Source organism: Canis lupus, chromosome 1, assembly GCF_011100685.1.
Source record: "Canis lupus familiaris isolate Mischka breed German Shepherd chromosome 1, alternate assembly UU_Cfam_GSD_1.0, whole genome shotgun sequence".
NCBI lineage: Eukaryota > Metazoa > Chordata > Mammalia > Carnivora > Canidae > Canis > Canis lupus.
In genome coordinates, this window is record NC_049222.1 from 53,970,805 (window position 1) to 53,998,168 (window position 27,364).

General features: G+C 39.8%; 1 protein-coding gene across 1 annotated transcript; it reads right to left on the reverse strand.

Annotated features, from left to right (window-relative positions):
* Positions 1 to 616: 616 nt before the first annotated feature.
* Positions 617 to 27,164, reverse strand: C1H6orf118 (chromosome 1 C6orf118 homolog). Its single transcript, XM_038526518.1, has 10 exons — positions 27,038 to 27,164; positions 20,042 to 20,715; positions 19,103 to 19,225; positions 18,259 to 18,318; positions 12,695 to 12,819; positions 10,160 to 10,218; positions 5,967 to 6,148; positions 3,016 to 3,069; positions 2,400 to 2,461; positions 617 to 852 (listed from the first exon to the last, which is right to left on the reverse strand). Exons 1-10 carry the CDS (start codon positions 27,060 to 27,062, stop codon positions 777 to 779), a joined length of 1,440 nt encoding a protein of 479 aa, XP_038382446.1. The 5' UTR covers positions 27,063 to 27,164; the 3' UTR covers positions 617 to 776.
* Between the last annotated feature and the right edge of the window lie 200 nt (positions 27,165 to 27,364).

The following is a 27,364-nucleotide window of genomic DNA, read 5'->3' on the forward strand; positions in this document are numbered from 1 at the left end:
CCAAAGAAACTGGACTTATATTTACTCTAAGTGCTCAGTCCAGATTATAGGCAAAGTGGGGGTTTAAAAAATTCAAGTCACAATGTTGTCATGAAGATCACAGTCAGTCAAGACATACGTGTTGCAAGTACCATGCCAGTACCATAATGTTTCAGAGCACTGCATCACTTACAATCAGTAAAGATTATTTAATTAAATGAATGTTAATTATGTGGTTACTACATTTTATTAAATGTTCATATATAAACCTGCATTGGCTAATAAAAAACATATTTGATCTGTATTGTAGCAGTGCTGAATTTCTCATTCCTATCAAATAATTGAAAATATTTTTCTTTGGGGCACCTGGGTGGCTCAGTCTGTTAAGCATCTGCTTTCTGCTCAGGCCATGATCCCATGATCCTGGGATCAAGTCCCGCATCAGGCTCCCTGCTCACAGAGAGTCTGCTTCTCCCTCTGCCTCTGCCCCTTCTTGTGCTCTCATTCTCTCTCTGTCAACTAAATAAATAAAATCTCTTTTAAAAGGTATTTTTCCTTGGAGAAAATTATTGAATTAAAGCAGAATATACTCTAAGAACCTCTATAGTTATGAATATGTATACAAAAGTAAAACTAATCAGATGCATACATGTATTTATTCCAATAACTTGAGTAGGTTACACATACTATGTTAACTTTATTAGAGATTAAAACTGAAAAACTGAGATGTATCTTCATTAATTTATACATCTGCAAATATTCATCCTATGTACATGGTGGCTGTGAATTTTCATAGGTCATTTTCCAGTCACTTGAGAGGTATTGTTTGTTTCCTTTACGTTTATAAATTCTTTAATGAAATTCCAAAGTTTCCTTAAACACAAAAAATGAACACAATATATTAGACAAAAGTACCTTAAGCATATAATAAAATTTTAAAACAAATATTCTAGGATATATTTACACAAAAACAAAAAGCAAGACTTTGTAATCCTCTGCTTTCATTTTAAAGGATTTCTTGTAGCACTTTGGCCTTGAATGTAGCAAAGATTTTCCCTATATATGGGCACAATCACCTGCAGTATTTTTCAGACTAATTATAATGTGGCAGCAGATGTAGATTTGCCTTGGACATAATGATATTTAAATTTTAGGTCCATTAAGTCTCATTCTCAAAACTGTGGAAGGAGCCTTCTCAATTTTGTATTTGTAATTCTATGTCACTCCTTTGAGGACACTCAACGTAATGTAATCCACCTGTGTGGTTCACTCAGCAACCATGCTAACACCTTTCTCCCCTGACTTTCTCTACCATGTAAGCTGGAAAGTAGAGTGTGCTATTTCCTAGACTCCTTTGCAGCTAAGGATGGTTTTGGGATATGGTGCTGGGCAATGACAGAGGGGTGGAAGTCCCAGGGAAGTGCTTCCCCTTCTAAATAAGACAGAAAAGTCTCATGAGGGCAGCCCCGTGGCTCAGCGGTTTAGTGCAGCCTTTAGTCTGGGGCATGATCCTGGAGACCCTGAATCGAGTCCCACGTAGGGTTCCCTGCCTGGAGCCTGTTTTTCTCCCTCTGCCTGTGTCTTTGCCTCTCTTTCTGTCTCTGTGTCTCTCATGAATAAATACATAAATAATCTTAAAAAAAGAAAAGAAAAGAAAAGAAAAGTCTCATGATGAGCTCTTTGCCTTTTGTCCTTGCCTTTCCCTTTTATTCTTCTACGGGATGTAGATGCCTGCCTGAAGATAGCCAGCCATATGGAGGCCTGGAGGCCTCCATACTCAAGAAATACAGAGAAAGAAGGCAAAAGAACATTGCTTCCTTGATATTATCATTGAACCTAGGCCACCTACAACTAAATGTTTTTTTACTGTTGTTAAGAATCAGCACTTTTCATGCTTAAACCATCAATGGTTTTCTGTTGCTCTCAGACTTATCAATCCTGAAATTTGAACTGTAGAATCAATTCTAAGAAAGTAACTATATAAAGCTAAATTTATGTAATAAATAATGTAAATCAGCCATTTCATTTTTTAATTAAAATTATCAGAGTAATGCATGTATTACTCTGATTCTTTGAAAATTCAATGCCACTAAAAGCCATATAGTTTCAGAAAAGAAAGCCACCACAGTCACATGCCTCCCCACCTTCCTGATCCCTGCCCATGAGAATGTACCCTCAATTCCTCAGTTCTTTCCAAAGAATTTATTTCTATATTGTTAAGTAATAGACAGTGATTGAAATTTAAATTGTGGGCTAAGCATTCTTGAGCACAGGCAAGGATGTAACATATATATTTAAAATTAACACTCATGAATATAAATATTTCAGAATTACAGTCTAGTCTAACTTAGATTTGAGTGGATGGCTTTGAGAATAGCATGAGATTGTCCCACTTCTCTTATTATGGGATCAATACTTACTGCTGCTCTTCCTCACTCAACTTACTCTTCTCTATGCTCTGTTTCACATGGCTTTCAATAACCTACCAAGAATCAAAAATCATTTGGTCATGTATAATGGCATGATACCGATCTTATATGATAATAATATTGAACCAAAATGGAATATTCACTTTTGGAATCAGGAATAACATAATAATTTATACTATATATAATATAGTACAGAGGGATATACATATTTATCCCTAATATATACAGAGGGATATACATATCTAATTGAACCAGAATTATAATCTTTTAAGCAGCAAATTGTTAGTATGTATTCTGGAGGAATATCCTGAAAGTCATTAGAGGAATCAGTTCATCATATTCCTTGCTACCAAATAAGACATGTGGTCTTATGAATGGTCAATGGTCAGAATGGTCAATTCTGATGAGCATATTCAACTATTAAGAAAGAATATTTATTTTTTCACTATTTGCTTATATCTGTACAGTTTTAAGCTAATGTCTGCATAGTGAGATATTCCTACCACTACAGAAAGTTATCATTTAGAAAGATAATGACACAGTACAAGAATCACACATCACTAAAGAAAATATTTCTATTGAAAAACATTAATTCACAAAAACTTACATGTATTTTCGTCTTTAAAATTCTATTTTCTGTTTCCAATTTTATAGCTTCAGTCTGGAGAAGAAATGGTTTCAAAAGTAAGATATTTAGTTAAGAATATTTGTTAAATAAAAAAAAAGAATATTTGTTAAATACTTCTCTCCACTTAGGGAGCAATAAGTATTATGTAAATGGTGTTATTCTAATTTCAAAAGTACTCAATAGCACACCATTTAAAAACAGATGAATAGGGATGCCTGGGTGGCTCAATCAGTTAAGCATCTGTCTTCAGCTCAGGTCATGATCCCAGAGTCCTGGAATCAAGCACCACACCAAACTCTCTGCTCAGGAGGAGCTTACTTCTCCCTCTCCCTCAGCCTGCCACTCTACCTAGTTGTGCACTTGCACTCTCTCTCTGTCAAATAAATAAATAAAATCTTTTTAAAAAATGAATAAACAAAGCATGAACACACTCATGAAGGACATGTGTTAAAGACAGAAAAATCCTTGCCTTCTAGGTCAAAAACTAGAGGAGATAAGGATTGATATTAGAAAAACCTAGAGAATTTTAGGGAAATTCTAGAGCAGTTCCTCAATTTTCATAAACTTATAACAGAATTTGTTAAAGTGACTGGATACAATATAAAAATACAAACATTGGGGCACCTGGGTGAGGTAAGTGATCAACCCTTGATTTCAGCTCAGGGCATGATCTCAAGGTTGTGGGATCAAACCCTGTGTCAGGCTCTATGCTCAGCATGGAATCTGCCTGAGATTCTCTCTCCCTCTGCCCCTCCCTACTGTGCTCATTCACTCTCTGTCTCAAGTAAACAAATCTAAAAAATAAAACAAATATCAATAAATCACATATATACCAACAATAACTGATTATAAATTGTAATGTAAAATGTTTTTGAGGTTTCCATTAACAATAGTAACAGATGCCATAATGTTAAAATAACAAACATAAAAAAGACCAATGCATACAAATAAATAAATATAAAATGATCCATGATGAGAGTGTTAATACTGTGAAGCTATAATTTCTTCCCAAATTAATCTATAAATTCATTGTAAACACAATCAAAATACTAAGACTATTATTACGGAACCTTGAAAAATTGTTTAATACTGTGAATGAGAATCTCCAAGATAATTATGAGCAAAATAATGACGGCCATTAAGACTTGCTCTTTCAGATATTCAACATATTGAAAAGTATTCACAATTATATCAGTGAGGCTGGATAGTGTATAAGTAAGCACCTAAGTGGGGTTTTAATCCTAATTCTACTGCTTTGTCACTATGAGTTTAATTAAGTTACTTAGCACAACTGTGCTGTGGTTTCCTTATCTGAAAAAGAGGGCTAATAATATATAACAATAGCTATAATACTATTATAATACTATAATACCTATCTCTTAGGGTTGTTGGGAATTATCTGAAATATTTTTTAAATGTTCACAGTAGTATCTGGGACATTGTAAATTCTTGATATATTTAGTTATTTTTTATTCTGGTTAGAAATGACATATTTCACATCCAAAACCAGAAATCAATTACTTCATAAGATAATAAATACAATTCTATTGGTACCTTCCAGTATTTGATTTGAGCTAAGGGTATAAAAAATAGTTAAATGAATATAAATTAATGATATGAAACCCTTATAGGGATTTTCTATTTCTTAGATTAAATCCACTTGAAGAGGTTTTAATTTTAAAAGAAAAGTTTATATCATGCTCATGAGATTTAAAGTTATACCATATTATTTTCAGTTTTCAAAATTTCAACTGTAGATTAGTGTTCATTCTCAGATCATTATTTCAGTTAAAAAAGAACAGACTGTACACAAAAAAAAACACAGAAGGAAATCTGAACATATTATTTTAAAAGAGAAAGAGAAGTTAAAACAAGTTTAAACCACTGCCACCTTCCTATACACTTTATAATTCTGCTTTTAAAAAATATATTGAAAAAAGATAGTCCTGGGAAAATATATGTAACTATATAACCATGAGAAAAAGAATAATCGCACATCTCTTATAAACTCTATAACTAAGTGTAACACTGAGTCAGATTCTGCACAAATAAGAATTAGATTATAACCTATAAAAAGTAGGGCAGCATAACATTTCAAAATATAGACTACAACCTATATCATATTGTTCATAAAAAATTTGGTTAGTAATAATTGTTAAAAACTACTTTTAAGGTAGCTGACTCTCCTTTCAATGGTAGTAATGAATTTCTGTCTTCTAACATAATTGTACAATTCACTGAAAATCTAACTATGTGGTTTCAATGTGACACGATGAAAATTGTAAGGGCTTTGGAGCACCAAAAGAATTAAGCTTGAATCCCAACTTTGCCATCTGTAAACTGTGTTATTTTGGGCAGGTTACTAAAATTCTCTGAGTTTCAGCTCAAGCTAATTAGTACATATATTAAATACTAAATGATGTCTGTCATTCCTTTTACAACAAGCATTTTCAATACAAAATTGTTAAACTTGGGGCTCCTGGGTGCTCAGTGGTTGACTGTCTGCCTTTGGCTCAGGTTGTGATCCTGGGGTCCCAGGATCCATTCCCTATCAGGCTCCCCACAGGGAGTCTGCTTCTCCCTCCACCTATGTCTCTGCCTCTTTCTATGTGTCTTTCATGAATAAATAAATATAATCTTTAAAAACAGAACAAAATTGTTAAACTTTAAGAGACATCAATTGCCCTGAAAGAGATACAATTTGAACCTTAACAAAACTCTACAGAATTTTTATCACCTTTATTTTTGTTATTTTAGCTAGATCTCTTAATTATTCTAATCATTTGTTACAAATGTTTTATAATGAAAATATATTTGAACCAATTTTCCATTATTGTTTACCCAACTGCAAAATGAAATTGTTTCATGTGTTTGCCAACATCTTCAAGCAAAAGAACAAATATAAACATTCAAACAAATAAATTACATACCTCCATGCTTTTATTCCTATTTTCAGCAATATGTGAAATTTCAGTATGAATCAAAGTTGTTTTAATTTCTCTTTCAAGAGCTTGAATTTCATCCCATTTACTAAGTATTTCACACCTCTTCTTTTCAACCTTCTCAATAAGAGTAAGGCAATCCTCATCCATTACATCTTTCTTATATGATTCTAGAAATATTTTTAAAAGCAAAATACTACTGTTTAATATGTCATCTCTTATTAATAGTATTATACATTATTAACAGTATTATGTGTTTTACACAACTATAAAACATAATGAAACTCGAGCTCCAAGCACATCAATAAAAATTATCTGATCCAAGAATGGGGATATTCCTCCCCTAATTCATTTATATAATCAATAAGTATTTATTGAGTGCCCAGTTTGAGCACCTAACAGTGTGGGGACAGTGCAAGGACTACTTTGTAGAAGTGTGGTGAAGTTGAGACCCAAAGGATGAAAAAGGAGTTAGACAAGTGGAAGGGGGTAATGAGGGGCAGAAGAGAAAAATTTGGCACATTTCAGTAAAAAAAAAAAAAAGTTATGCAGTAGGGTGCGGATATTGAAGGCCAGGAAGTGACATCAATGAATATCAGAAAGGAAGCAGGGGAAGATCTGAAAAGGTCTTATAACCTATGCTAGGAAATAAAAGCTTTTGAAGCTTTTAAGGATAAATACAATCACACAATGATCACTCTATCTACAGTACCAAAAGTGGATGAGAAAGGCTGAAGCTGGAAAAGGATGACCAGTCAGAAAACCATTACAATCATTCAAATAAGATCAGGTCAGGATAATACCTGTGGCATAAAGAGAAGTGGAGAGATACAAAAATGATTTAAGGAATGGAAACAAGGAGAGCTTGGTAACTGTATCCAGATGTAGAGGACAAGTAATATCAAAATAACCCTTAGGTTTCAGCCCTGCTACAACTAGGAACAGATGTGGTAGGAAAGAAATGAGTTCAATGCAGCAGAGAGGTAAGAGAGCTGGGTTCGAATCCCACATGGGCCACTAGCTACGAGCTGTGTTGAAGTGATTGATAGGGTGGAAATAGAAAGATTTCTGTCACAGGCTTTCTAACTTGACCTCCATGTGATACCATTCATTGAAACAGAGAGTTTAATCATGGACCTGTTGAATTGAGGCACCTATGAGATACCCAAGAGGCCATGCTAACTAGACAGCTGGATATATGGATCTCAAGCCTAAAAAAGAGATTTGGGCAGGGAAGAGATTTGGAATCAAAGATGTGTTCATTGAACCAAAGACATGCTGGGCTCCAATGAATGTCAATATTTAAGGATTCAGAAAGGAAATGGAGACATTGAGAATAAGTCACTGCTGAGGGAACCTAATATTCAAACAGCACAAATAGATTTTGACTACAATGATAGGACAATTTCTTGAGGAAGAATGACTACTCTTTTTTTGAATAGGAAAAAAGTCAATTCGAGTAATAATACTTACCTGCATATAGTAAACAATGCAGAAGCAACTGCCATCACTCAAACTTGCCAAATTTGGAAGAAAAGAAAACTTTGAAGATGAGTTTTGAAATTTGGGGGAATAAGCAAATACACCATGAACTAAGCAAGCAGGCAGAAACAACCAGAGTTAAACTTCTACACCAACAGAAACTACAGTCTGATCCCACCTTAACCTAAGCTGATAGTTTTAACCTTCAACAATTAACTGTGGATATAGAAGCAAAAAGGAATATAAGGCCACTCCAATGACCCAACTGTTGTTACCCCTTTTCTATTAAAGAGGAAGACTGCAGTACCAGGAGGAAGTTCCACAGAAAATACGATTGGAGGAGAGGCTCCTATATGAGAAAACTTTAGGAAAAGAATGAAGGAGGATGGACACAAGCCACCAGATTTCTTCAATAGCAGAAACAGCTAGAACCAACTATTAAGAAACATTTACTACAGTTCTAGAAATTAGTAACATCCTCTTATTATTTTTTATCACTGCCATTTTATCCTGTTAGTAGATAACAATGAAGCCCTTGAATTTAAAAGAAAAATGGGACAAATACAGTATGATTCCATTCATAAATGGAATCTCACAAAAAAAAAAAAAGAAACAATAACAAAAAGCAGAATCAGACCTACAACTACAGAAAACAAACTGATGGTCACCGGAGGGAAGGAGGTGGAGGGATGGGACAAAATGAGTGAATGGGCCTCCAGCTACAGAACGAGTAAGTCCTAGGAATGAAAAGCATACGGATTACAACCAATGATACTATAATAGCGATGGCCTAGGACAGGTGGTAGCTACCCTTATGGTGAGCATTGCATCAGGCATAAATTTGTCAAATCACCAAGTTGTACACCTGAAATTAATGTAACTTTGTGTGTCATTTATACTCAAATTTAAAAAAAAAAGAAAAGAAAAAATGGTGAGCCTGTAAGGAGACAGCAAGGAAACAGGAAACAATGAGCTAGAGTACCATCCATGACTTTTCAGTAAGAGGAACCCAAGAATAAGCGACGTGGGTGCGGGAGAAGGATGGACACAACCACCCTGTAAGCTCTGAGAAGGGGTCAGAAGACAAGCACTGGGCCAGATCAGGACAAAGAAGAGGCCAGGACTCAGGCCATAAGAAAGGTAGAGCACACAGGTGATGCTCGCAGGAAGGAAAGAAGTGACAGAAGGAAACAAAAGGGGATGCCTGTGTGGCTCAGCAGTTTAGCACCTGCCTGCCTTCGGCCTAGGGCATGAATCATCCTGGAGTCCCGGGATCGGATCCCACATCGGGTTCCCTACAGGGAGCTGCTTCTCCCTCTGCCTATATCTCTGCCTCTCTCTTTCTCTGTGTCTCTCATGAATAAATAAAATCTTTTTAAAAGAAGAAGAAGGAAGCAAAGGGCCCCAGCAAGAACCTTTGAGGCCAAGTTCTGCTAAGAACTTAAAACAGGTTAGATCTGTGAGTATATCCTAAATGCTGCTGAGAGTGGGGGCAAGGGGTAGTGATTCTAGCCTGAGTTAATATTAACAAACTTGGAGGAAAAACAGCATTTGGCTGAATCATTGCATTAACAGTATAGATCTTTAAGCAGTATAGTATCTTTAAGCAAGATACTTAACTGACCTTATTTTGGTTACTTATATTCTAAATTGTGTATCTAATTTTAAAATAATTTAATATTTAGCTATTGCATAAGTATTCATAAATGTACTGTATTTCACACAAGCAACAATGATGAGAAGGAGGAATGGGCAGTACCACTTTTCTGAGCCAGGCTCCCTGATCCTACTTTCCATGGGTTCTTAAATATCATCCTCATAGCATACCTGAGAGGGAAGTATCATCATTATCCCAACTTAAGAGGCAGGCAGCTGAGACTAACAGTTGAAATAACGAAGCTGGCAGTCTGGGTGAACCACCAGCCAACTGGCCTGCCAGGGAGACGTGTCCACCTCTGGCAGCCCGCCACCATCAGCACACCATAGGAGTGGGGCTGAACCAGACAGAGGATGTGTCAGTGAGACAGAGGACATCACAAACCTGGACAGCCTAGGAAACTTCTTTGAACTGGGAAAAGAGATGCAAAGATTCTGGAATCCAGAATGGATTGTCTTCATTGCTGTTACCCAGGAAATCTCACGAGGCCACAGCTCTTCAAACTCTAGTCCAGTCCCATGTGGAGCACTGAGCAGTGTCCACAGCACCCTCATGGGAACTGTCCCCATATTTTTCTCATTTGGTCAATTTCTTAAAATCTATTCCAAATGTGGTGATCAAAACTTGACATAATTCTTTCTACATGAGGTCTTGACTGAATTCAATGTTCCACTAAAATCCACAAACATCTTAGAGGAGAATGAAGTCATGTACATGTTGTATCTCATTCCAGAGAAACTGAAAAAAACAAAGGGGCTCAAAGCAACAGAAACTAGAGTAATAATCTCCACGCTGACAGGATCTATTGAAGAGATGAACTGTTTCCTGCACCTTTAAAGTATTTCATTTAAACCACTTCAGATTAAATGAAAACTTGCTGTATTCCTAAAGAATTTGATGGAAAAAATATAAATGAATACAATTTAACAAGATCTCTGAAAGAAATCCTTTCAAACAAATAATAGCAGGACGCCATAAATCATAGATGAAGACATCAAGATTCTTCATCCAGAGGTCAGAAAAACATCACACAATTACTTGCCTGACTTTTCCTTAGCAGATTGCAACAATGTGTGCTCCATCTCTAGTTCACTTCTGAGTCTACGGTTTGGCAATAAAAATAAAATAAAAAAAAAACAGTAAAATATCAGAATTCCATTCATACCTTTCTTCTTCTGTCTAGTTTACTCCACAAGTCTTTCTTAAAAATTAAGAAATAAAAAGTTATTTCAGTTTCTATCAAAAAAGGTAATTTGAAACTCTATATAAGGTGAAAGCCTAAATCAGTCAAATTAAATAAACAAAAGAATACTTTCTTACCGAGATTGCATAAACCACTAGTTGAAGAAGCTGGTTAACATAAAATAAATGATTTCCTATAGTGTTTATGGATATTATTTTGTTACTTGAATTTCTACAAAGCAAGGAGGCAAAAAAACTCTCATTTACACTCTGAGATGAACAACAGATGAGGGCAGTAGAGGCATGTCACTGGGCTAGAATGCAGACTACACATTCCCTGTACCTTATGATTTCTCCCCAGAGATACAATTCACAAACCCTACTATTTACACTAAAAATAAAATATAAGAAATTTTTTTAAAGGGAAATGAAAACATTTGTAGTCTCTTTGTATTCTCTCCCTAGTTAAAAACAAACAAACAAAAAACTAAATTGGTATGCTTGGGTGGCTCAGTGGTTGAGCATCTGTCTTCTGCTCAGGGCATGATCCTGGGGTCTCGGGATCAAGTCCCTCATCAAGCTCCCTGTGAAGAGCCTGATTCTCTCTCTGCCTCTGTCTCTGCCTCTCTCTGTGTGTCTCTCATGAATAAATAACATCTTAAAAAAAAAGCTCAACTAAGCCAATTGTCTTACTTCTAATACATTTAGAGGGGTAACAAAAAGGGGGAGTCTAATATGCTCTGCTCATACAGAGAAATCCTGTGATTTGGTTAAAAACATCAACGCCACAAATGAGTCAATGCTACCTGTCTATAGGGGCCTCATGGTTAAATAGCTTCATATACATTAGCTCATTTTATCAGAGATGAAAAGAAAGAGTAAAGTATTATGACCCCCAATTTTAATAAATTAAGATTAAATGAATTAATAATAATGGCAGCAGCCTTATCAATATGTAGATTTGGGGCATTTAGTTTTCAGAAATGTTAAGTGTTTTATAGTTTTAAATATTATGTTCTATTCCATTGCTTTTTCTTCTTCTTCTGAGACTTTAATTATGTGTAAATTGGATCTTCTTTGCTTGTCTTCCACTTCAACCAGTTTTTCTCCAACTATTTTATTCTTTTTTGTTATCTTATTTTCATTCTCTGACTTGTTTATCTCTAATGCTCCTTATTGTGTCATCACTCATGACTATCCCTCCTGGAACATGTCATAATTTCATCTGTATAAGACATAATTTTGACTTTTTCAGCTATCTTTCCTCAGTGATCAAATCTTGCTTCACATCTTCCTTTTTATTGAGTTGATAGCTGTGCTTAGTGTTTACATTTCTAACTCAAGGTCATTTTCATAGCTAGAAATACTCTTTTGAGAATATTTAATTAAGTTTAGAGTGCTGGGGTACAGTTTACTTCTCCTAAATAGCTAAATTGTGTGGGTCTTCATTTTATACTATATATATATAGTTGTTTGTGCAGAGATCATTTGCACCTCTGCATTTTTTTGTGGGTAGGGAGAGTAGGTTAAGTAGTGTGTGAGGATCCTAAATCAAGATGACTTATTTTTTGTCATAATAGCAAAGTATTTTTTTGTTGTTTTAGGGTGTTTTATTTTGATTTTTTATTAGATAACTTTTTTTGGAGGAAAGAAAGAACAGTAGTGGAAGGGTCATCTGCTCTTCAATTTTCTTCTTTTATGGGATTCTAAATTCCCTTCCCTTGCATCTTTCTCCCTTCAATGCACAATTCTAAAGTATGCTGATCACTTCCTTTTAAACCTTTTCCCACCATATCATTATCACTTCAGCATTGGTTCCTTGCTTCCATGCTCACTGGCATTTGATGTGTATTTTTCTATTCTCAAACATTTTGAAGTTTGGATGCTTTTTGTCTTCCACTTATATTGAAGGCATGGTTTTGTTTTTTGGTTTTTGTTTCATGTTTTGTTTTCTTGATGATATTTTGAGTATGTTGGCTTTGCTTCAATATTTTTTTAAATCCTCTATAAAACATATGCCCTATCATCTTGCGATTTCATCTGAAAGTCTGCACAGAAAAGTTAAAAGTTTTTTAAGTTAAAAAAATAATAAGACCATTCATGAAAGGTGTCTTGACATTGCAGCAGTCACCTATCAGTAGGTCCCCAGGGGACCACCAAAGATGATATTCCTTCAGAAACCATCCCAACCCACCTTCCCCCGCTACAGACACCAGATTTCATTGAATTTCCCAGTCACAGATATGATGGCTAGTGAGACAGGAAAGATGATATGGTATTAGTAAGGGCAGCATGCCTCACCCAACAATGCAGAAAAAAATGTTGTCACATGGTCCTGATATATTGTAAAATAGTATAATCCCAACATAAATCCAATCAGATTGTTAACTCTCACTTGTCATTATGCTCCAGGGCTTCTTTGGTGGCTGTCACAATCACCCTCAGCTCCTCCCTGGCCTGGTTGACATCTGCTGTCTTCACGGACCTCCTCTCCAGCCCCTTGGCATTAGCTAGCAAAGTCTAGGAAAGACAAGGCCATAATGGGTAAGACACACACAGGAAGGATGAACATTTTCCTTTTTCGCTATTATAGTGTATCCAAGATATCCTGAGTCTAAATAGAAATTATAGGTAAAATGGGTAAATCGAAGGATGAAAGGGAGGGGCAAATATTGAAGGAGGGACAACTATGTCATGTAAAGATTTGGGTAAAATATTGTTTTTACATTTTTAAGACTTTATTTTCTTAAGAAAATTAAAAAGTCATAGGGGTTTCACTGTGGGTTTGTGTAGGGAAAAAGAAATGCTGAATAAAGTGCTCCAAGTATATCATCATAAGCACCACAATTATTTCTAAATTGGTGAGAAAACATTTAATTTTATTATTCTACATGGATATAAAGCAATGCTAGATTCAAATGTAGAGACACAAAGATCTGTGCTTTATTAGGTGATGGGCTGCCAGATTTCCAGAAACAGAAAGAAGGATCTGATGCCCTGCTGGCCAGGGCACTTTTCATGCTGATTATTTGATCAGGATAAAGGCATGTATGTTCTTTATGGACTGAACCTCAAAAACTAAGGAACACCAGGTAGACCCCCAACTGGAGCCTTTGCTTATTCCTATCAAACAAAAACTTACTTTTCTGCGGCATGAAAAGCTCAGAACAAGGAAACTTTGCACATGTATGTATATGTTTGCATTAAGGAGTAAATCAGAGATGAGGAAGATGGCAATGGAGTAGGAGGGCCCCAGGCTCACCTCATCCCTCAAATAAAACTAGTTAATTATCAAATCCCTAAATACCCCAGAAACTGACCTGAAGGCTGGAAAAACAACTAAAGGTAGACAAGAGTCCACATTGAGGAAGGTAGTAATATGGAGACATTATTTGAGAGAGAAACGGATGGTGGCCAATGTGGTGGGGAGGGAGCCACAGTCACAAAGAAGGGTGAGAGCAGAACAGCACATAAGGGATCCCACACAGGGAACACAAATCCCCATATCAATTGGCTTAGAAAACAAGAGGGGCTGAATGTCCTGAGTTCTTGCAACTAGTGGGATGTAAAGCCTAGAGTTTTAACGGTCAGTGTGCTTGCCTCAGGGAGACCCCCGAAGACATTGAGGCTGCTTTAAGAGGGAAGGCAGGGGAAACAGTTCACAGACATACAGCTTGGAAACAGAAATCTGAAGAGCACCTGGTGCACACAGTGGGGAGGCTATTTGCTCCTTTTGGAGTGTGTCCCAGAAAGGAAGCATTCACAGAGAGATCCCTCTGAGAACAAAGGAACTGGCAGGCACCATTTCCTTTGCCAGTACTCAGCACAAGCACAGGACCACTTGCAGGAATCAGTGCAGCCTGGACACTCACTACCTAACTTGCTTACACAAAGCACTGCCCCAGCCCCCCATGCTTCAGTGGAACCCAATCTCCCAGCCACGTCTGCATCAGTCCTAGAGCAGTGGACCCCTTCCCCCAGAAGAATGGCCCAAATGCTGACCAACACCACATCTCCCAACCTGGAAGTTTTGCAGGGTCTAGGTTCCAGCAGTGGTGGTGACTGGTCTCATTTCACAAGCAGAGCAAACCTAGTTAAGGTTTACCACATTCAGGCCAGGGACCAAACACCATCCACAATAGGCCATGAGAGCCTCTGCAGACAAGCAGCCTAAAGGATAAAGTGGCTAGGACAAAACAGCAGAGTGGATGCAGCACACATTGGAGACACTGTCTGAAGTGCCAGGCCCTGGAGGACAAGTGACATTACACTGCATGGCACTACAGGACCTCTTCTTCATAAGGCTGTTAACCTCAAGAACAAGTAGACATAGCTGACTTTCCTAACACAGAGAAACAGGCACAGAGATTTAGACAAAATGAGAAGATAAATTAATTTGTCCCAAATGAAAGAACAGGACAAGGCCACAGCCAGAGAGATAAGTGAAACAGATATAAGGAACATGCCTGATGGAGTATATAAAGTAATCATCATAAAGATACTCACTGGCCTTGAAAAAAGAGTAGAAGATATTGGTGAGACCCTTAACACAGAAATAATGAATAACATAGCAGAGATAAAGGGTTCAATGAATGAAGTGAGAAACACACTTGATGGAATGAACACCAGGCTGGAAAAAGCAGAGGAATGAATTAATGACCTAGAAGACAGAGTAATGGGAAGTAATTAAGCTGAACAAAAGAGAGTAAAAAGAATTATGCAAAACAGGAATAGACTTAGGGAATGCAGTGACTCCATCAAACTTAGTAATATTCATATCATAGGGATCCCAGAAGGAAAAGAGAGAGAACAGGGGACAAAAAATTTATTTGAAGAAATAATAGCTGAAAAGTTCCCTAATCTAGAGAAGGAAATTTCCACGTCCAGTAGGCACAGAGAACCTCCAACAAAATTAAAAAAAAAATTAAAAAGCAGATCCACATCAAGACATATTGCAATTAAAATGGACAAAATGTAGTGATAAAGAAAAAAAATTTTAAAGCAGCAATACAAAAGTAGACAATTACATACAAGGGAAACCTCATAAGGTTATCAGCAGATTTTTCAGCAGAAACCTGGCAAGCCAGAAAGAAGTGGCATGAAAGAGTTAAAGTGCTGAATGGGGAAAATCTGCAGCTGAGAATACTCTATCCAGCAAGGCTATTATTCAGAATAGAAGGAGAGATAAAGAGTTTCCCAGACAGACAAAAACTAAAGAAGTTCATAACTACTAAACCAGCCCTAAAAGAAATATTAAAGGGGACACTTAGAGTGGAAAAAAGACCAAAAGTGACAGTATGAAAATAGGAAGCTAAAAGCAGTAAACATGAATATTTCTGTAAAAAATAAATCAAGAAACTCACAAAATAAAAGGATGTAAAATATGACACCATATACCTAAAATGTGGAGAGAAGAGGAGTAAAGAATGGGTTCAAACTTAAACAGCCATCAACTTAATATAGACTCCTATATACAGATATTATATACATACCTAATGGTAACCACAAATCGAAAACCAATAATAGATACAAAGAATAAAGGAATCCAAATATATCACTAAGAAAACCAACAAACCGTGCAAGAAGAAAGGATCCAAGAAAAACTTCAGAAACAAAGACAAAATGAGTAACAAAATGACAATAAATACAAATCTATTAAAATTACTTTGAATATAAGTAGATTAAATGCTCCAATCAAAAGGCACAGGATGACAGAATTGATTAAAAAACCAAGACCCATTTGTCTGCTGCCTACAGAAGACTCATCTTAGAACTAAAGACACCTGCGGATTGAAAGTGAGGGGATGGAGAAACATTTATCATGCAAATAAATGTGAAAATAAAGCTGGAGTAGCAATATTTATATCAGATAAAATTAATTTTATTTTTTAAAGATTTTATTTATTCATGAGAGAGAGAGAGAGAGAGAGAGGCAGAGAGATGGGCAGAGGGAGAAGCAGGCTCCCTGTGGGGAGACCAATGTGGGACTCGATCCCAGGACCCTGGGATCATCACCTGAGCCAAACCACTGAGCCATCCAGGCATCCCAGACAAATAGATTTTAAAACAAAGACTGGAACAAAAGACAAAGAAGGACACTATATAGTAACAAAGGGGACAATCCAGTAAGAAGATATGTTATAAATATTTATGTGTCCAACATGGGAGCATGCAAATACATAAAGCAGTTAATAATAAACATGAAGGAACTAATTGATAGTAATACAACAATAGTAGGGGACTTTAACACCCCACTTATATCAATGGACAGATAATTCAATCAGACAATCAACAAGGAAACAATGGCATTGAATGACACATTGGTCCAGGTGGATTTAACAGATACATTTAATACATCCCATCCTAAAACATCAGAATACACATTCTTCCCAGGTGTAGAACATTCTCCAGGATAGATCATACTGGGCTACAAAACAAGTATTACAAATTCAAAAAGATCAAAGTCATACTATGCAGCTTTTCCAACCACAATGCTATGAAATGAGAATCAACCACAAGAAAAAAATCCAGAAAAACTACAAATATATGGAAGTTAAACAACCTGCTACTAAACAATGAATAGATTAACTAAGAAATCAAAGATGACATCCAAAAGTACACAGAAACAAATGAAAATGAAAACACAGTGGCCCAAACCTCTGTGTCTCCGTTCAAATTCCCCTCTTCTTCTAAGGCCACCAGTCACTGGATTAGGATTCCCCCGCTCCACTGACCTCGTCCTCATTTGATTATATTTGCATAGACCCCATTTCCCAGTAAGATCACTCACAGCTTCCAGATAGACACAATGTTTTGGAGGACACTATTCATCTCAGCAAGGCTGCCTCTTCAGGAAAATGCAAGGAAGGTGTGCAATCCTGGCCACTGCGAGGCACCAATGAGATGTGGAACACACACACACACACACACACACACACACACACACACAGTTTGGTAGCTAATGTTCAATAAAGGACAGCTTAAAAATAGTATTGGAAACTCTATTTTGAGATATTTATGGACCATTTTCTGAGTTTTGTATTGTTGTCATAACAAATTGCCACAAATTTTGTGGCTTAGCACAAACTTATCATCTCTATTGTGTAGAGCAGGAGTCTGGGTTAGCTCTGCTGGATCCGGTTCAGATCTCACTGGGCTGAAATCAAGGTGCTGGTGGGGCTACCTTCCTTTCTTAAGGCTCTGAGGCAGAATATCCTCCAGAATAACTCAGGTTGTTGGCAGGACCCACTTCCTTGTGGTTGTAGGACTGAGGTCCTGTCCTTGCTGGCTGTCAACTCCTGGAGGCCTCTCTCTAGTCCCTGCATGTGGACCCTCCATCCCAGAGCTCCCAACAGCCATGGAATCCTCCTCTCACTCAGAATCTCTCTGAATCTCCTCCCGCCACTTCTTCCTTCTGATGCCAGCCAGAGAAGGTTCTCTGCACATGATTAGATTGGGCCAACCCAGGTAATTCAGGATAATCTTCCTATTTTTAGGTCTGTAGTCTGCCTGTCCCAGACATCTAAGTGTCAATATCCAGTGAGAAGCAGGAAACATGTATAATTTGGAACCTACAGGAAACACCAGGGTGACATACAGAGAGCTGGGAGTCATCATTGTAAAGTATGCAAATGTATCTCGTAACCACGGAGAGAGGAAGGAAAGAGAGGGTTGATGCTGAGTAAAACAGTCATGTGAGGGCTTGGTTACAGAAGGATAAGCCAGGGAGATCACTGACAATGGGTGGCCAGAGACATTGGCAAAACACAGGAAATGTGTGTTTCCACCCCACCATTACTCTCACTGTGGGTAGAAGGTAAATTCTTTACCCACAGTGTCCTTCAACTGGCATAAAGCTATTCTAGGATGGAGGCACAAATGGGGCTTCTTGGATTCAGAATGCTTTCTATTTCTCTTGAAATATGAAGAAGTAAAGACACCTGTAGGATCAGCTGTTACCTTATACTGTGATGGGGATGTGGACTGCAGAAGTATCGCCATGTAGAGTTCATATTCATCCTGTACAAAAAGAATCCATTGAAAATGTGTCATAACACTAAAATGTAAGTTTCTTTGCAGCTATAAACAATATAGAGGTTAAGGATGTCAGTTTAGATCATTTCCAAAACTCTAAAATTTTCCTTCAATCTATAAACCAATATACCAAATAAAGTGTATACAATCTCACCAACTTTGAAGCACATTTGAGTATTAACTATTGATCACATCAGAATAGTATCACAAAATACCTTGACACACATACAACATGTGATCTCCTGCCATACAGATGCTCTGTGTTTGGGTCCTGCTGACCTGCCAGAGATGAGCTCTCTAGGGGCGGGGATGTTCTCTGGAGAATAGGCAGCTGTACGACTGCTCATAAATATTCATTATCTTTAGGACTTAGGCAATAGTAAGATCTGGAAGCAACCTCATTTCAAATCAACTTTCATCATGAAATCACAGCAAATGTGTAATTCCATTATAATTTATATGAAATTATTAGGCATAATTATGATAGTTTATGTTATACATGTACAACTTAGAAAAGTCTATAACTAACTGGGAAGCTCTAGTGAGGAAAAATGGGCTTAAGGAGTGAGCTAGCTGGTGGTTTATTCACAAGGCCCATTTCTGATTTCCGTGGCTAGAAGCACATTACTTTGAGTCTGTGAGTGATTTTCCTCATCTGTAGAATGGAGGCCATGATAATTGGTAGAATTTCTGTGAGAACTGCAATCCTCTGTGCAGAACATCATGTATGCCCCTCAATTGCTATGTAGGAAATAAACATTTTTATTACCTTAATTTCTTTCAAGATATCACCAAATATCAAAGAACTATTGCAAATGTCTTCAAAGACTTCTCTGAAGATGTGCAGTCTGTTGAATTGCTGAGGGTCGCATACACACACTTTCTGGAGCTCCTAGTTGTAAAACAGAACCAGTCATTTCAGAATGTCTTAATTTTCCTTTCTAAATAGCTCCTCAGGTGGAGGAATGAGAATTTCCACAAGGCTTTCTATCAGAGGGTCCAGCTCCCACCACCCCAGAGTTGGGGCTGGGCAGAGCCAGGCACCAAACCATGGTGCCTCTGATTCCCTCCCAGCAGTGCTGAGAATGTCCAATAGCATAGTTGTTGAAGGCACATTGGTCTATGTTTTCTTTATTCACTCCCTTATGCCCTGTACTCAAGGATTCACTGTGCTCACAATGCCCCCATGGTCTTCCTCTTTCCATTAGTCCTCTCAGGTAATCCTGCATTTTCATTGTCACATCCGAGGTCCTTCTTTACAACTCACAGCCCCCAGGAGTTCACCAAAGTGCCTCCCATCACATTCACCACCTTTCACAGACATGGGTGACTAAAGGCAGACTATACTTACATTACCTAACCATCTACTCCCACCTCACTCTCCCTCCCATGCTTTCATAGTGAGTTAGGCAAACTTTTTCTCAGATGTGTCTGCTATCCATGAACATTGTATTTACCACAGCTGCCAGCTGGCATCTGACACTCTCCCTATGAAGTCACTTCCAACTGACTTGTTTCCAGACTTAGACTTCTTTTCTCTCTCCCTGTTATCAACTACATGATGTCAGATGTTCTCAGCAACTGGTAGGTACACTATATTCTACCTGGAAATGTAAATGAGGTGCCTGAATACAGATCTCCATCCATAGCATTTAGACACCTGAACCACAGCAGTATGCCCATAGTACTGCAAAATCAACCTCCTTACCTGTTCCAACTTTTTTTCATGGCATGTTGCGGCCTTGCTCCCAGTGAAATCATTCTTCATGAGATCTTGCTTTGCAAGAACTTCCTTTTGGAAACACAGGAACTTCTTATACTTGTCTGCCTTCGTTATGCCAGCTAAGTAGGAGCTGATATACTGGTATTCATCCTTGTGTTGGGGAGACATCACACACTGACGGCTGGACTCCACTGTTCTGTACTTGAGAACTTTCATCTCTGGCAATCTCAGCTCTTCTCTCCTCCGCAGTTCTGGAGAAGCCTCTTTTCTTGGAGGCTTTCTTGGGGTCAAGTCCTCTTCTGAAGTGTGGGAAATATGCTCCAGGGGGTTCAAATACCTGAATAGTGGTGTAGCCTGGGCATCTTTTGGAGTCAGAGCTGTATTGATGGTAAAATAAGCCAAAGCGTCTTTCATCTTTGCAATCTTCTTATCACATGGTTTTTCTACTTTGAAGATTTTTTCCCCTTTTGGTCTACTGGCATTGGGCCAGTGATTCAGGATTGTCTCAGGAGGCCTGTAGAGCTTATTGGGATTCAAGTGCCCAGAGGTGTAGAGATAGATGTCATCTCTGTGATCTTTCTGAACTTTGTTCAAAAGTTTTGTTAGATTGCATAAAGTCCTAACGCCTTGCACCTCACAGTGCTTCCACTTCAGGTAAACTGGTCAGAAAAGATAATAAGATTATTAAATATTAGTTCCACAATAAGACAGCTATGTGCATTTGCTGAGCTGGTATATCCTATTCCCACAGGAGGAGCCAACAGACACAAACAGGAAAACAGCACACAGGCCAGGCCCAACTGCAAACAGGGGGCTTCTACTGACACCTGCCTGCTCAGTCCATAGAGCTGCAACTCTTGATCTTGGGTTTGTAGGTTCAAACCCCATATTGGGTGTGGAAATAACTTAATAATAAAATCTTTAAAAAAGAATATTTTTTAAAGGAAGGAAGGAAGGGAGGGAGGGAGGGAGGGAGGGAGGGAGGGAGGGAGGGAGGAAGGAAGGAAGGAAGGAAGGAAGGAAGGAAGGAAGGAAGGAAGGAAGGAAGGAAGGAAGGAAGTCCAAGGCCCTGCAAAGCCAGGAGGGAGGATGGGGTTTTTGATTCGATACAAGGTTTTTTACAAAGGGTTCTGAAAGGAAAAGTTTAACAGTCTAATTACAATTCATAATGATGGCAATTAGAGACAGCCACCCCTAGGAAATGAAGACAGGTATTTTTCTTTCTCTCTTAATATTGAAATGTGTCAGTAAAACCCTCAGTGACTACTGAGCCAGTCACCCCTTCTCTTCCCCTCCCCACTTGCAGGAAGATAAGGAGCCGGAGAGTAAAACCTATGGGTAAGTTGATGGGGACCCCAGATTCTTCCACAAAGGGCCTGGCTTCCCATATGTCCCAGTGGGAAGGCTCCATTTGGGCCTACAGTCCAGGACATGAAACAATAAGAAGCTGGCTTTTCGAGTCAGTTTCCTAACCATGTGATCTCAAAAAGCTTACATATCTCTCTGAATCATACTTTCTTCCACTGCAAGACTAGGATAATCATCCTACTCAAAAGGATTGATTGATAGCTAAATGGAATAGCATTTGGCAAAGAATCACATGGTGTGGAACAGCTACTCCATAAATGGTATCTGTCTTTAGTGAAGGAGTATAGTACAGGGAACACCTTATGATATGCTTCTGATAGAACATGAGTTGGCCCAGACTTCAACATGAGGAAAGGAGATTTCTTTCTGGCCAGGCACTGTGAGAGCCCTAGAGGAGCTAGCCTATGCCTGACCTTCCCCAAAAACCCCAGAAGAAAAAAACAAACAGATCTTCTGTCCTCTGGTGTCACCTGAGCTAGGAAGGGCACAGGCAACAGAGTGGTACAGCAGGCCCTGCAGAGCCCTGGAAGGCCCATTCTGAACCCCCACAGACCGGGCACTACCCGTGTCCATCCAAAACCCTGTTGCACCCTCTGGTCATCACATGATTCCATCTGTAACTGGTTTTGTCCCCATTTTGTAAAAGGGAAGCTGAGAAGGAGTGATGTGACCCACTCAGGTCCAGAAACCTAATAAGTGGCAGAACTGATTCCTAAATACAACACTTTTATCCAAACGGCTGGATCATCTCTTTCATTCCACAGGTGCCCAAGCAATGCAGGGAAGGACCTTCTAGGACCCACACCACATCCAAACCTATCTCCCTGACCAATCCATGGCTGAAATAATGATAATAAATCAGGACACATTATTTCCTTTGTTTTCACCTAAGAAAAGAAATAAAGAACCAGAGGGGCATCTGGGCATCTGACTTCAGCTCAGGTCATGATCTCAGGGTCCTGGTTGGAGCCCTGTATCTGGCTGCCGGATCAGCAGGGAGTCTGCTTCTCCTTCTCCCTCTGCCTCTCCCCCTGGCTTGTGCTCTCTCTCTCTCTCTCCCTCTCATAAATAAAATATTTTTTAAAAATAGAGAGATAAAGGCCCAGAGAATATGAAGAAGTGGGACAGCTTCTATTACTGTGTAGCAAATTATCACAAACCAAGTAGCTTCAAACCCATGTATTGGCTGACAGTTCTAGTGGTCTGAACTTCAGCCTGAACTGTGGGGTTGCATTCTCCACTCAGGACATTACAACATAAATACTAAAATGTGGGCCTGGTTGAGGTCTTGGAAGCTTTGGGAAGAAACTTGCTTCCAGGCTTATTCCTGTTGTTGACAGAATCCAGTTCCTGTGGTTGTAGGACTGAGGTCCCCACTTTCTGGTTGGCTGTTGATGGGGGTCAACCTAAGCTCCTAGTGGCTGCCCTCAACCCTGAACACTTACCCCCCTACCTTGACTCCCCTTTACATACTTCTCAACCCCCTTATCTCTGGCCCCCTCCTCTAGGACCAGCTTCATGTGATTAAGTCAGGTCCACCCAACATGCTACCTGTCCTGAGGTCACTGGTGCCGTGGGACACAACACAATCACAGAGCACTCTCTTTTCATGTTCAAAGTGTTGGGGACTATGCCAAATATATACCAGAAGTCAGGGAAATGAGCCTTCTCATCTCAGGGATGTTGCCTAGCCCAGAGCATTGTCCCATGAAGAGACAAATGAACCTCTCCCATCTGTGTGGTCAGATATTAGCACAAAAACTTCCAACAGTAGGATTCCTGAGAATTTATCCTTATAGATTAGCTTATTCCTTCAAAGAAACCACTTACAAAATGTTAAAATATTAGAACAATTTTCAAGACAGTTAATCATAATTCATCAAGGGTATAAACACTTAAGGCACTAAACACACACCATATTTGTGAGGCTTCTCAGGAGGACAGAACCAGTAGGATAGAGAGAGAATACATAAAGAGATTCATTTTAAGGAAATAGCTCACATGATTATGCTGTCTGGCAAGTCCAAAACCTCATGGTAGGCCAGGATGCTGGATACTCACTTCATGCCGAAGGCTTTCTGCTAGAGAATTCCCTGTTGCTCTGGGGAGGTCAGTTTTTATTCTATTAAGGCCTTCAACAGATTAGATGAAGCCCACCCATATTTCAGAGAGCAATCTGCTTTACTCAAAGTCTACTGATGTAAATGTTAATTTCCTCAACAGAAATATCCAGAATGAAATGTGATCAAATATCTGGGCATCGTGGCCTAACTAAGTTGACACCTAAAATTCACCATGACGCACATTATTGCAACTCTCTTTAAAAAGTGGGAGAAGGAGGCAGCTCCGTTGTTTTGTTATCCTTTGTTTATTCCCAAAAAGGATTTGAAACCACCAGAAATTTAGCAAAAATAATTTTCCTACTTGGAATATTTTCCCTTAGGTTGCAACAAAACTTGCTTCACCAGATTCAGAGAATCTGGATTCCATTTCTCTCTGCCAAGTTCTTACAATATGTACCTGGGATCCCATACTGGCAATAAATATTTAATTATTTTTCTACCTGAAAACATTATTTGCTATTGGCATAGACTACCATCTCAAACGGACAGAAAAAGAACAGAAAAGGTTGAAATAATTCATTGGAAAATGTGGTTGTTCACAAAGTAATCAGGAAACAAAGTTGCTTTGGGTAAAACCAAGCCAATTTTGAATAGCTATGGATAAGACATAGTAAGAAGTTTTTTGGACTAGGCTTAACTTAATAAATATTTCAAACACTAGTGTTTGAGATTTTTAAACACAGGGTGTTGTTTTTGGTGGTTCATCTTTTCCAGGACCGAAGCAGGAGATCTGTAATGTCACAATTATTACAAGTCACTTCTCTCTGCGATCTGATCTCGGGGAACCTCAGAATCCCACAAACATCTTGTTGGGCTAGCTCCCTCACCCCCACACTTAAGTCAGCAAACATCCCTGTGGTATGTGTTGGATGCAAGAATCCAGAGGGGATCCTGATTTCAGTCCAGCGAGTCCCTAGCAGGACCCAGACTCCTGCCCTAGATAATGGAGATGACAAATTTGGTTTGCTTTAAGTCACTAAATCGGTGGTAATCTGTTAGAGCAGCAGAAGAAAACAAACACAGTATGTGCAACGTAGGCTCCCTCGTCCCCAGACCTGGAAAGGCCGATGGTGAGGACGGCGGGGGGCGGGCTAGCAGCCAGCAGGAGTGGCAGGAAAATCGCTTCGTAGACTTGACAAGTCAGGGAGAGCAAGACTCCATGAGAGAGATCAGGGGGCCACCCACAGCACTCTGCTGCCCCCACCAGGGACCCCAAATGGAACAATGTGGTGATACCTCCCAACATTATAGGGGAGAGGCTTCAGTTTCTTTACCTCATATTAAAGAAAAACTAACCTCCAAAGGCTGGAAGACTGTAAAAGTGTCACTGCCACCTGCTGTATAGCCAGCGTGCAGGTGCCTGGATTATTTGTTAGGGATTTACCTGGCAACTAATTTTTCCTCCTACTTTTTAATTTACAGAATCCAGACTTATTAAGAAATACCGAAATAAGACAAGACGCTTTTTTGTTTCCAACGATTACATTGCACTTTGTGCATAGACATGCGGTCGCCTCACCATTTGAATCTCATAGGGCAATTCCTGAAAGTTAAGTACCATGAACACAAATGCTGCGAGGCAAAAATGGGCTCAGAGGTTCTGTGTACACATGACCATGTCTGGAAACACCCACCACCTCCACATTTCATTACCCAAACACCACCAGCACATAGAGAAAGGAGTATTCTGTGCGAAACTGTAAATTACTGGACAACATACATGGACCTCCTGGTGCATGGGAAGCCAACACACCTGAAAGCAGAAAGGAACTTTAAAGGGCTAAAATAGAGTGGCTGCACCAGTTCACATTCCCACCAACAGTGTAAGAGGGTTCCCTTTTCTCCGCATCCTCTCCAACATTTGTGGTTTCGTGCCTTGTTAATTTGCCCCATTCTCACTGGTGTGAGGTGGTATCTCATTGTGGTTTTGATTTGTATTTCCCTGATGGCCAGTGATGCGGAGCATTTTCTCATGTGCTGTGTGGAGATTCCTCAGAGTTAAAAATAGACCTGCCCTACCACCCAGCAATTGCACTGCTGGGGATTTACCCCAAAGATACAGATGCAGTGAAACAGCAGGACACCTGCACCCTGATGTTTCTAGCAGCAATGTCCACAATAGCCAAACTGTGGAAGGAGCCTTGTGTCCATTGAAAGATGAATGGATAAAGAAGCTGTGGTCTCTGTATACAATGGAATATTCCTCAGCCATTAGAAATGACGAATACCCACCATTTGCTTCGATGTGGATGGAACTGGAGGGTATTATGCTGAGTGAAGTAAGTCAGTCGGAGAAGGACAAACATTATATGGTCTCATTCATTTGGGGAATATGAAAAATAGTGAAAGGGAATAAAGTGGAAAGGAGAAAAAATGAGTGGGAAATATCAGAAAGGGAGACAGAACATGAGAGACTCCTAACTCTGGAAAACGAACAAGGGGTGATGGAAACGGAGGTGGGTGGGGGGTGGGGGTGACTGGGTGACGGGCACTGTTGGGGGCACTTGATGGGATGAGCACTGGGTGTTATTCTGTATGTTGGCAAATTGAACACCAATAAAACATAAATTAAAAAACACACAAAGTGCTAAAATAGCATGACTAGAAATTCAATTAGCCACCTGCCCAGAGGCCCAACTGACATTATCATTTGGAGTCTTTATAAAAAGTGGGTTTTCAGGAACACAACCAGTAAGTTGAGTAACAGCGGGAGGAGCAGAAGACATGGTGGGGAATCCACAGGGGCGGAGTGCCATCACCACCCTCACCTGGCAGGGGAGGAAACAGCCCCCTAGGGTTTAGGTCAGGTCCAGTGGCCAGTGGTCAGTGGGTCAGTGGGTCAGCGCGCCGCCGGCGGCCGGGCTCTCACCTGCCCACTAACCAACGCTCGCACTGCTGTGTGAAATGCACTTGCAGGGAATACACTTTCCTTTGGGATAGGCTATAATTCAGACAATATTGCTCAATCCAGGAAGCTTTCTCTCAACTAGAATTCATCTGAACCACCAATCCCGTTTTCAGGCCGCACTGTGGTGGGCAAGCGACGGCTTGGGGGTCCAAGGAGCTGGGTGCACTCCCCTCACCTCCCGTTCCTAAAATCCCGACAGTAACCCTCACCTTCCCGGGCGGCTGCCCGGTGGCTGGCGGGGTGCGGCTTTTTGAAAAGAACACTTGGAACGGCGTCTCGAAATCTCCCCCTTCCCCCCTCCTCCTCCCAGGGGACACACACCCATGCACAAGCACAGACACACGTGCGCGCACACGGCCAGTGCACACACGCGCGCGTGCACATGACCTTGTTCCTTTGAGTGTGACTCTTGGGTGTTGAGAGGAGGCACCGCGCCCCAGACGCAGTCCTGCACCCGGTGCCCCCGGGGCTGAGGAGCAGACACCCCAAAAGGTCTTCATTTTCCGCACCAGGTTCGGAGGAGTGGGGGTCCTGGGCAATTGCCCTCGGGCTGCAAACCGGCCGCGCTCAGCGCGCACTTACACTCGGGCGCTGAACCCCCGGCCATGGTCTCCCCGACCCAGCTCCGCGCCGACGCCGCAGTTACTGCGGAGACAGACAAACATTCGAAGCCCCTCCCCGCGGGGGTGTTCCCGGGTTGCCCGGCAGCGCCCCCCAGCCCCGCCCCCGCCCCACCCGCCTCCAGCCCCGCCCCCAGCCCCTGCCCCCGCCCCGCCCTCCACCCCGCCCCCAGCCCCGCCCTCCCTTGTCTGCCTCCTCCAGCAGGGAGTCCTAGGCTTCCTGGCTAATTTTACTTTTTTTTAAAAAAATAATAATAAATTTATGTTTTATTGGTGTTCAATTTGCCAA

What these genes read in the sequence shown, in the direction of transcription:
- C1H6orf118 (XM_038526518.1), bottom strand. Translation starts at nt 27,062, where the DNA reads ATGGCCGGGGGTTCAGCGCCCGAGT. An exon ending in CATCCCCATCACAGTATAAG is followed by an intron (nt 12,820 to 18,258) that starts GTAACAGCTGAT and finishes TGTCTTTCCTAG; the next exon opens with ACTTTGCTAGCTAATGCCAA. An exon ending in ATCTGCTAAGGAAAAGTCAG is followed by an intron (nt 6,149 to 10,159) that starts GCAAGTAATTGT and finishes AAATATTTCTAG; the next exon opens with AATCATATAAGAAAGATGTA.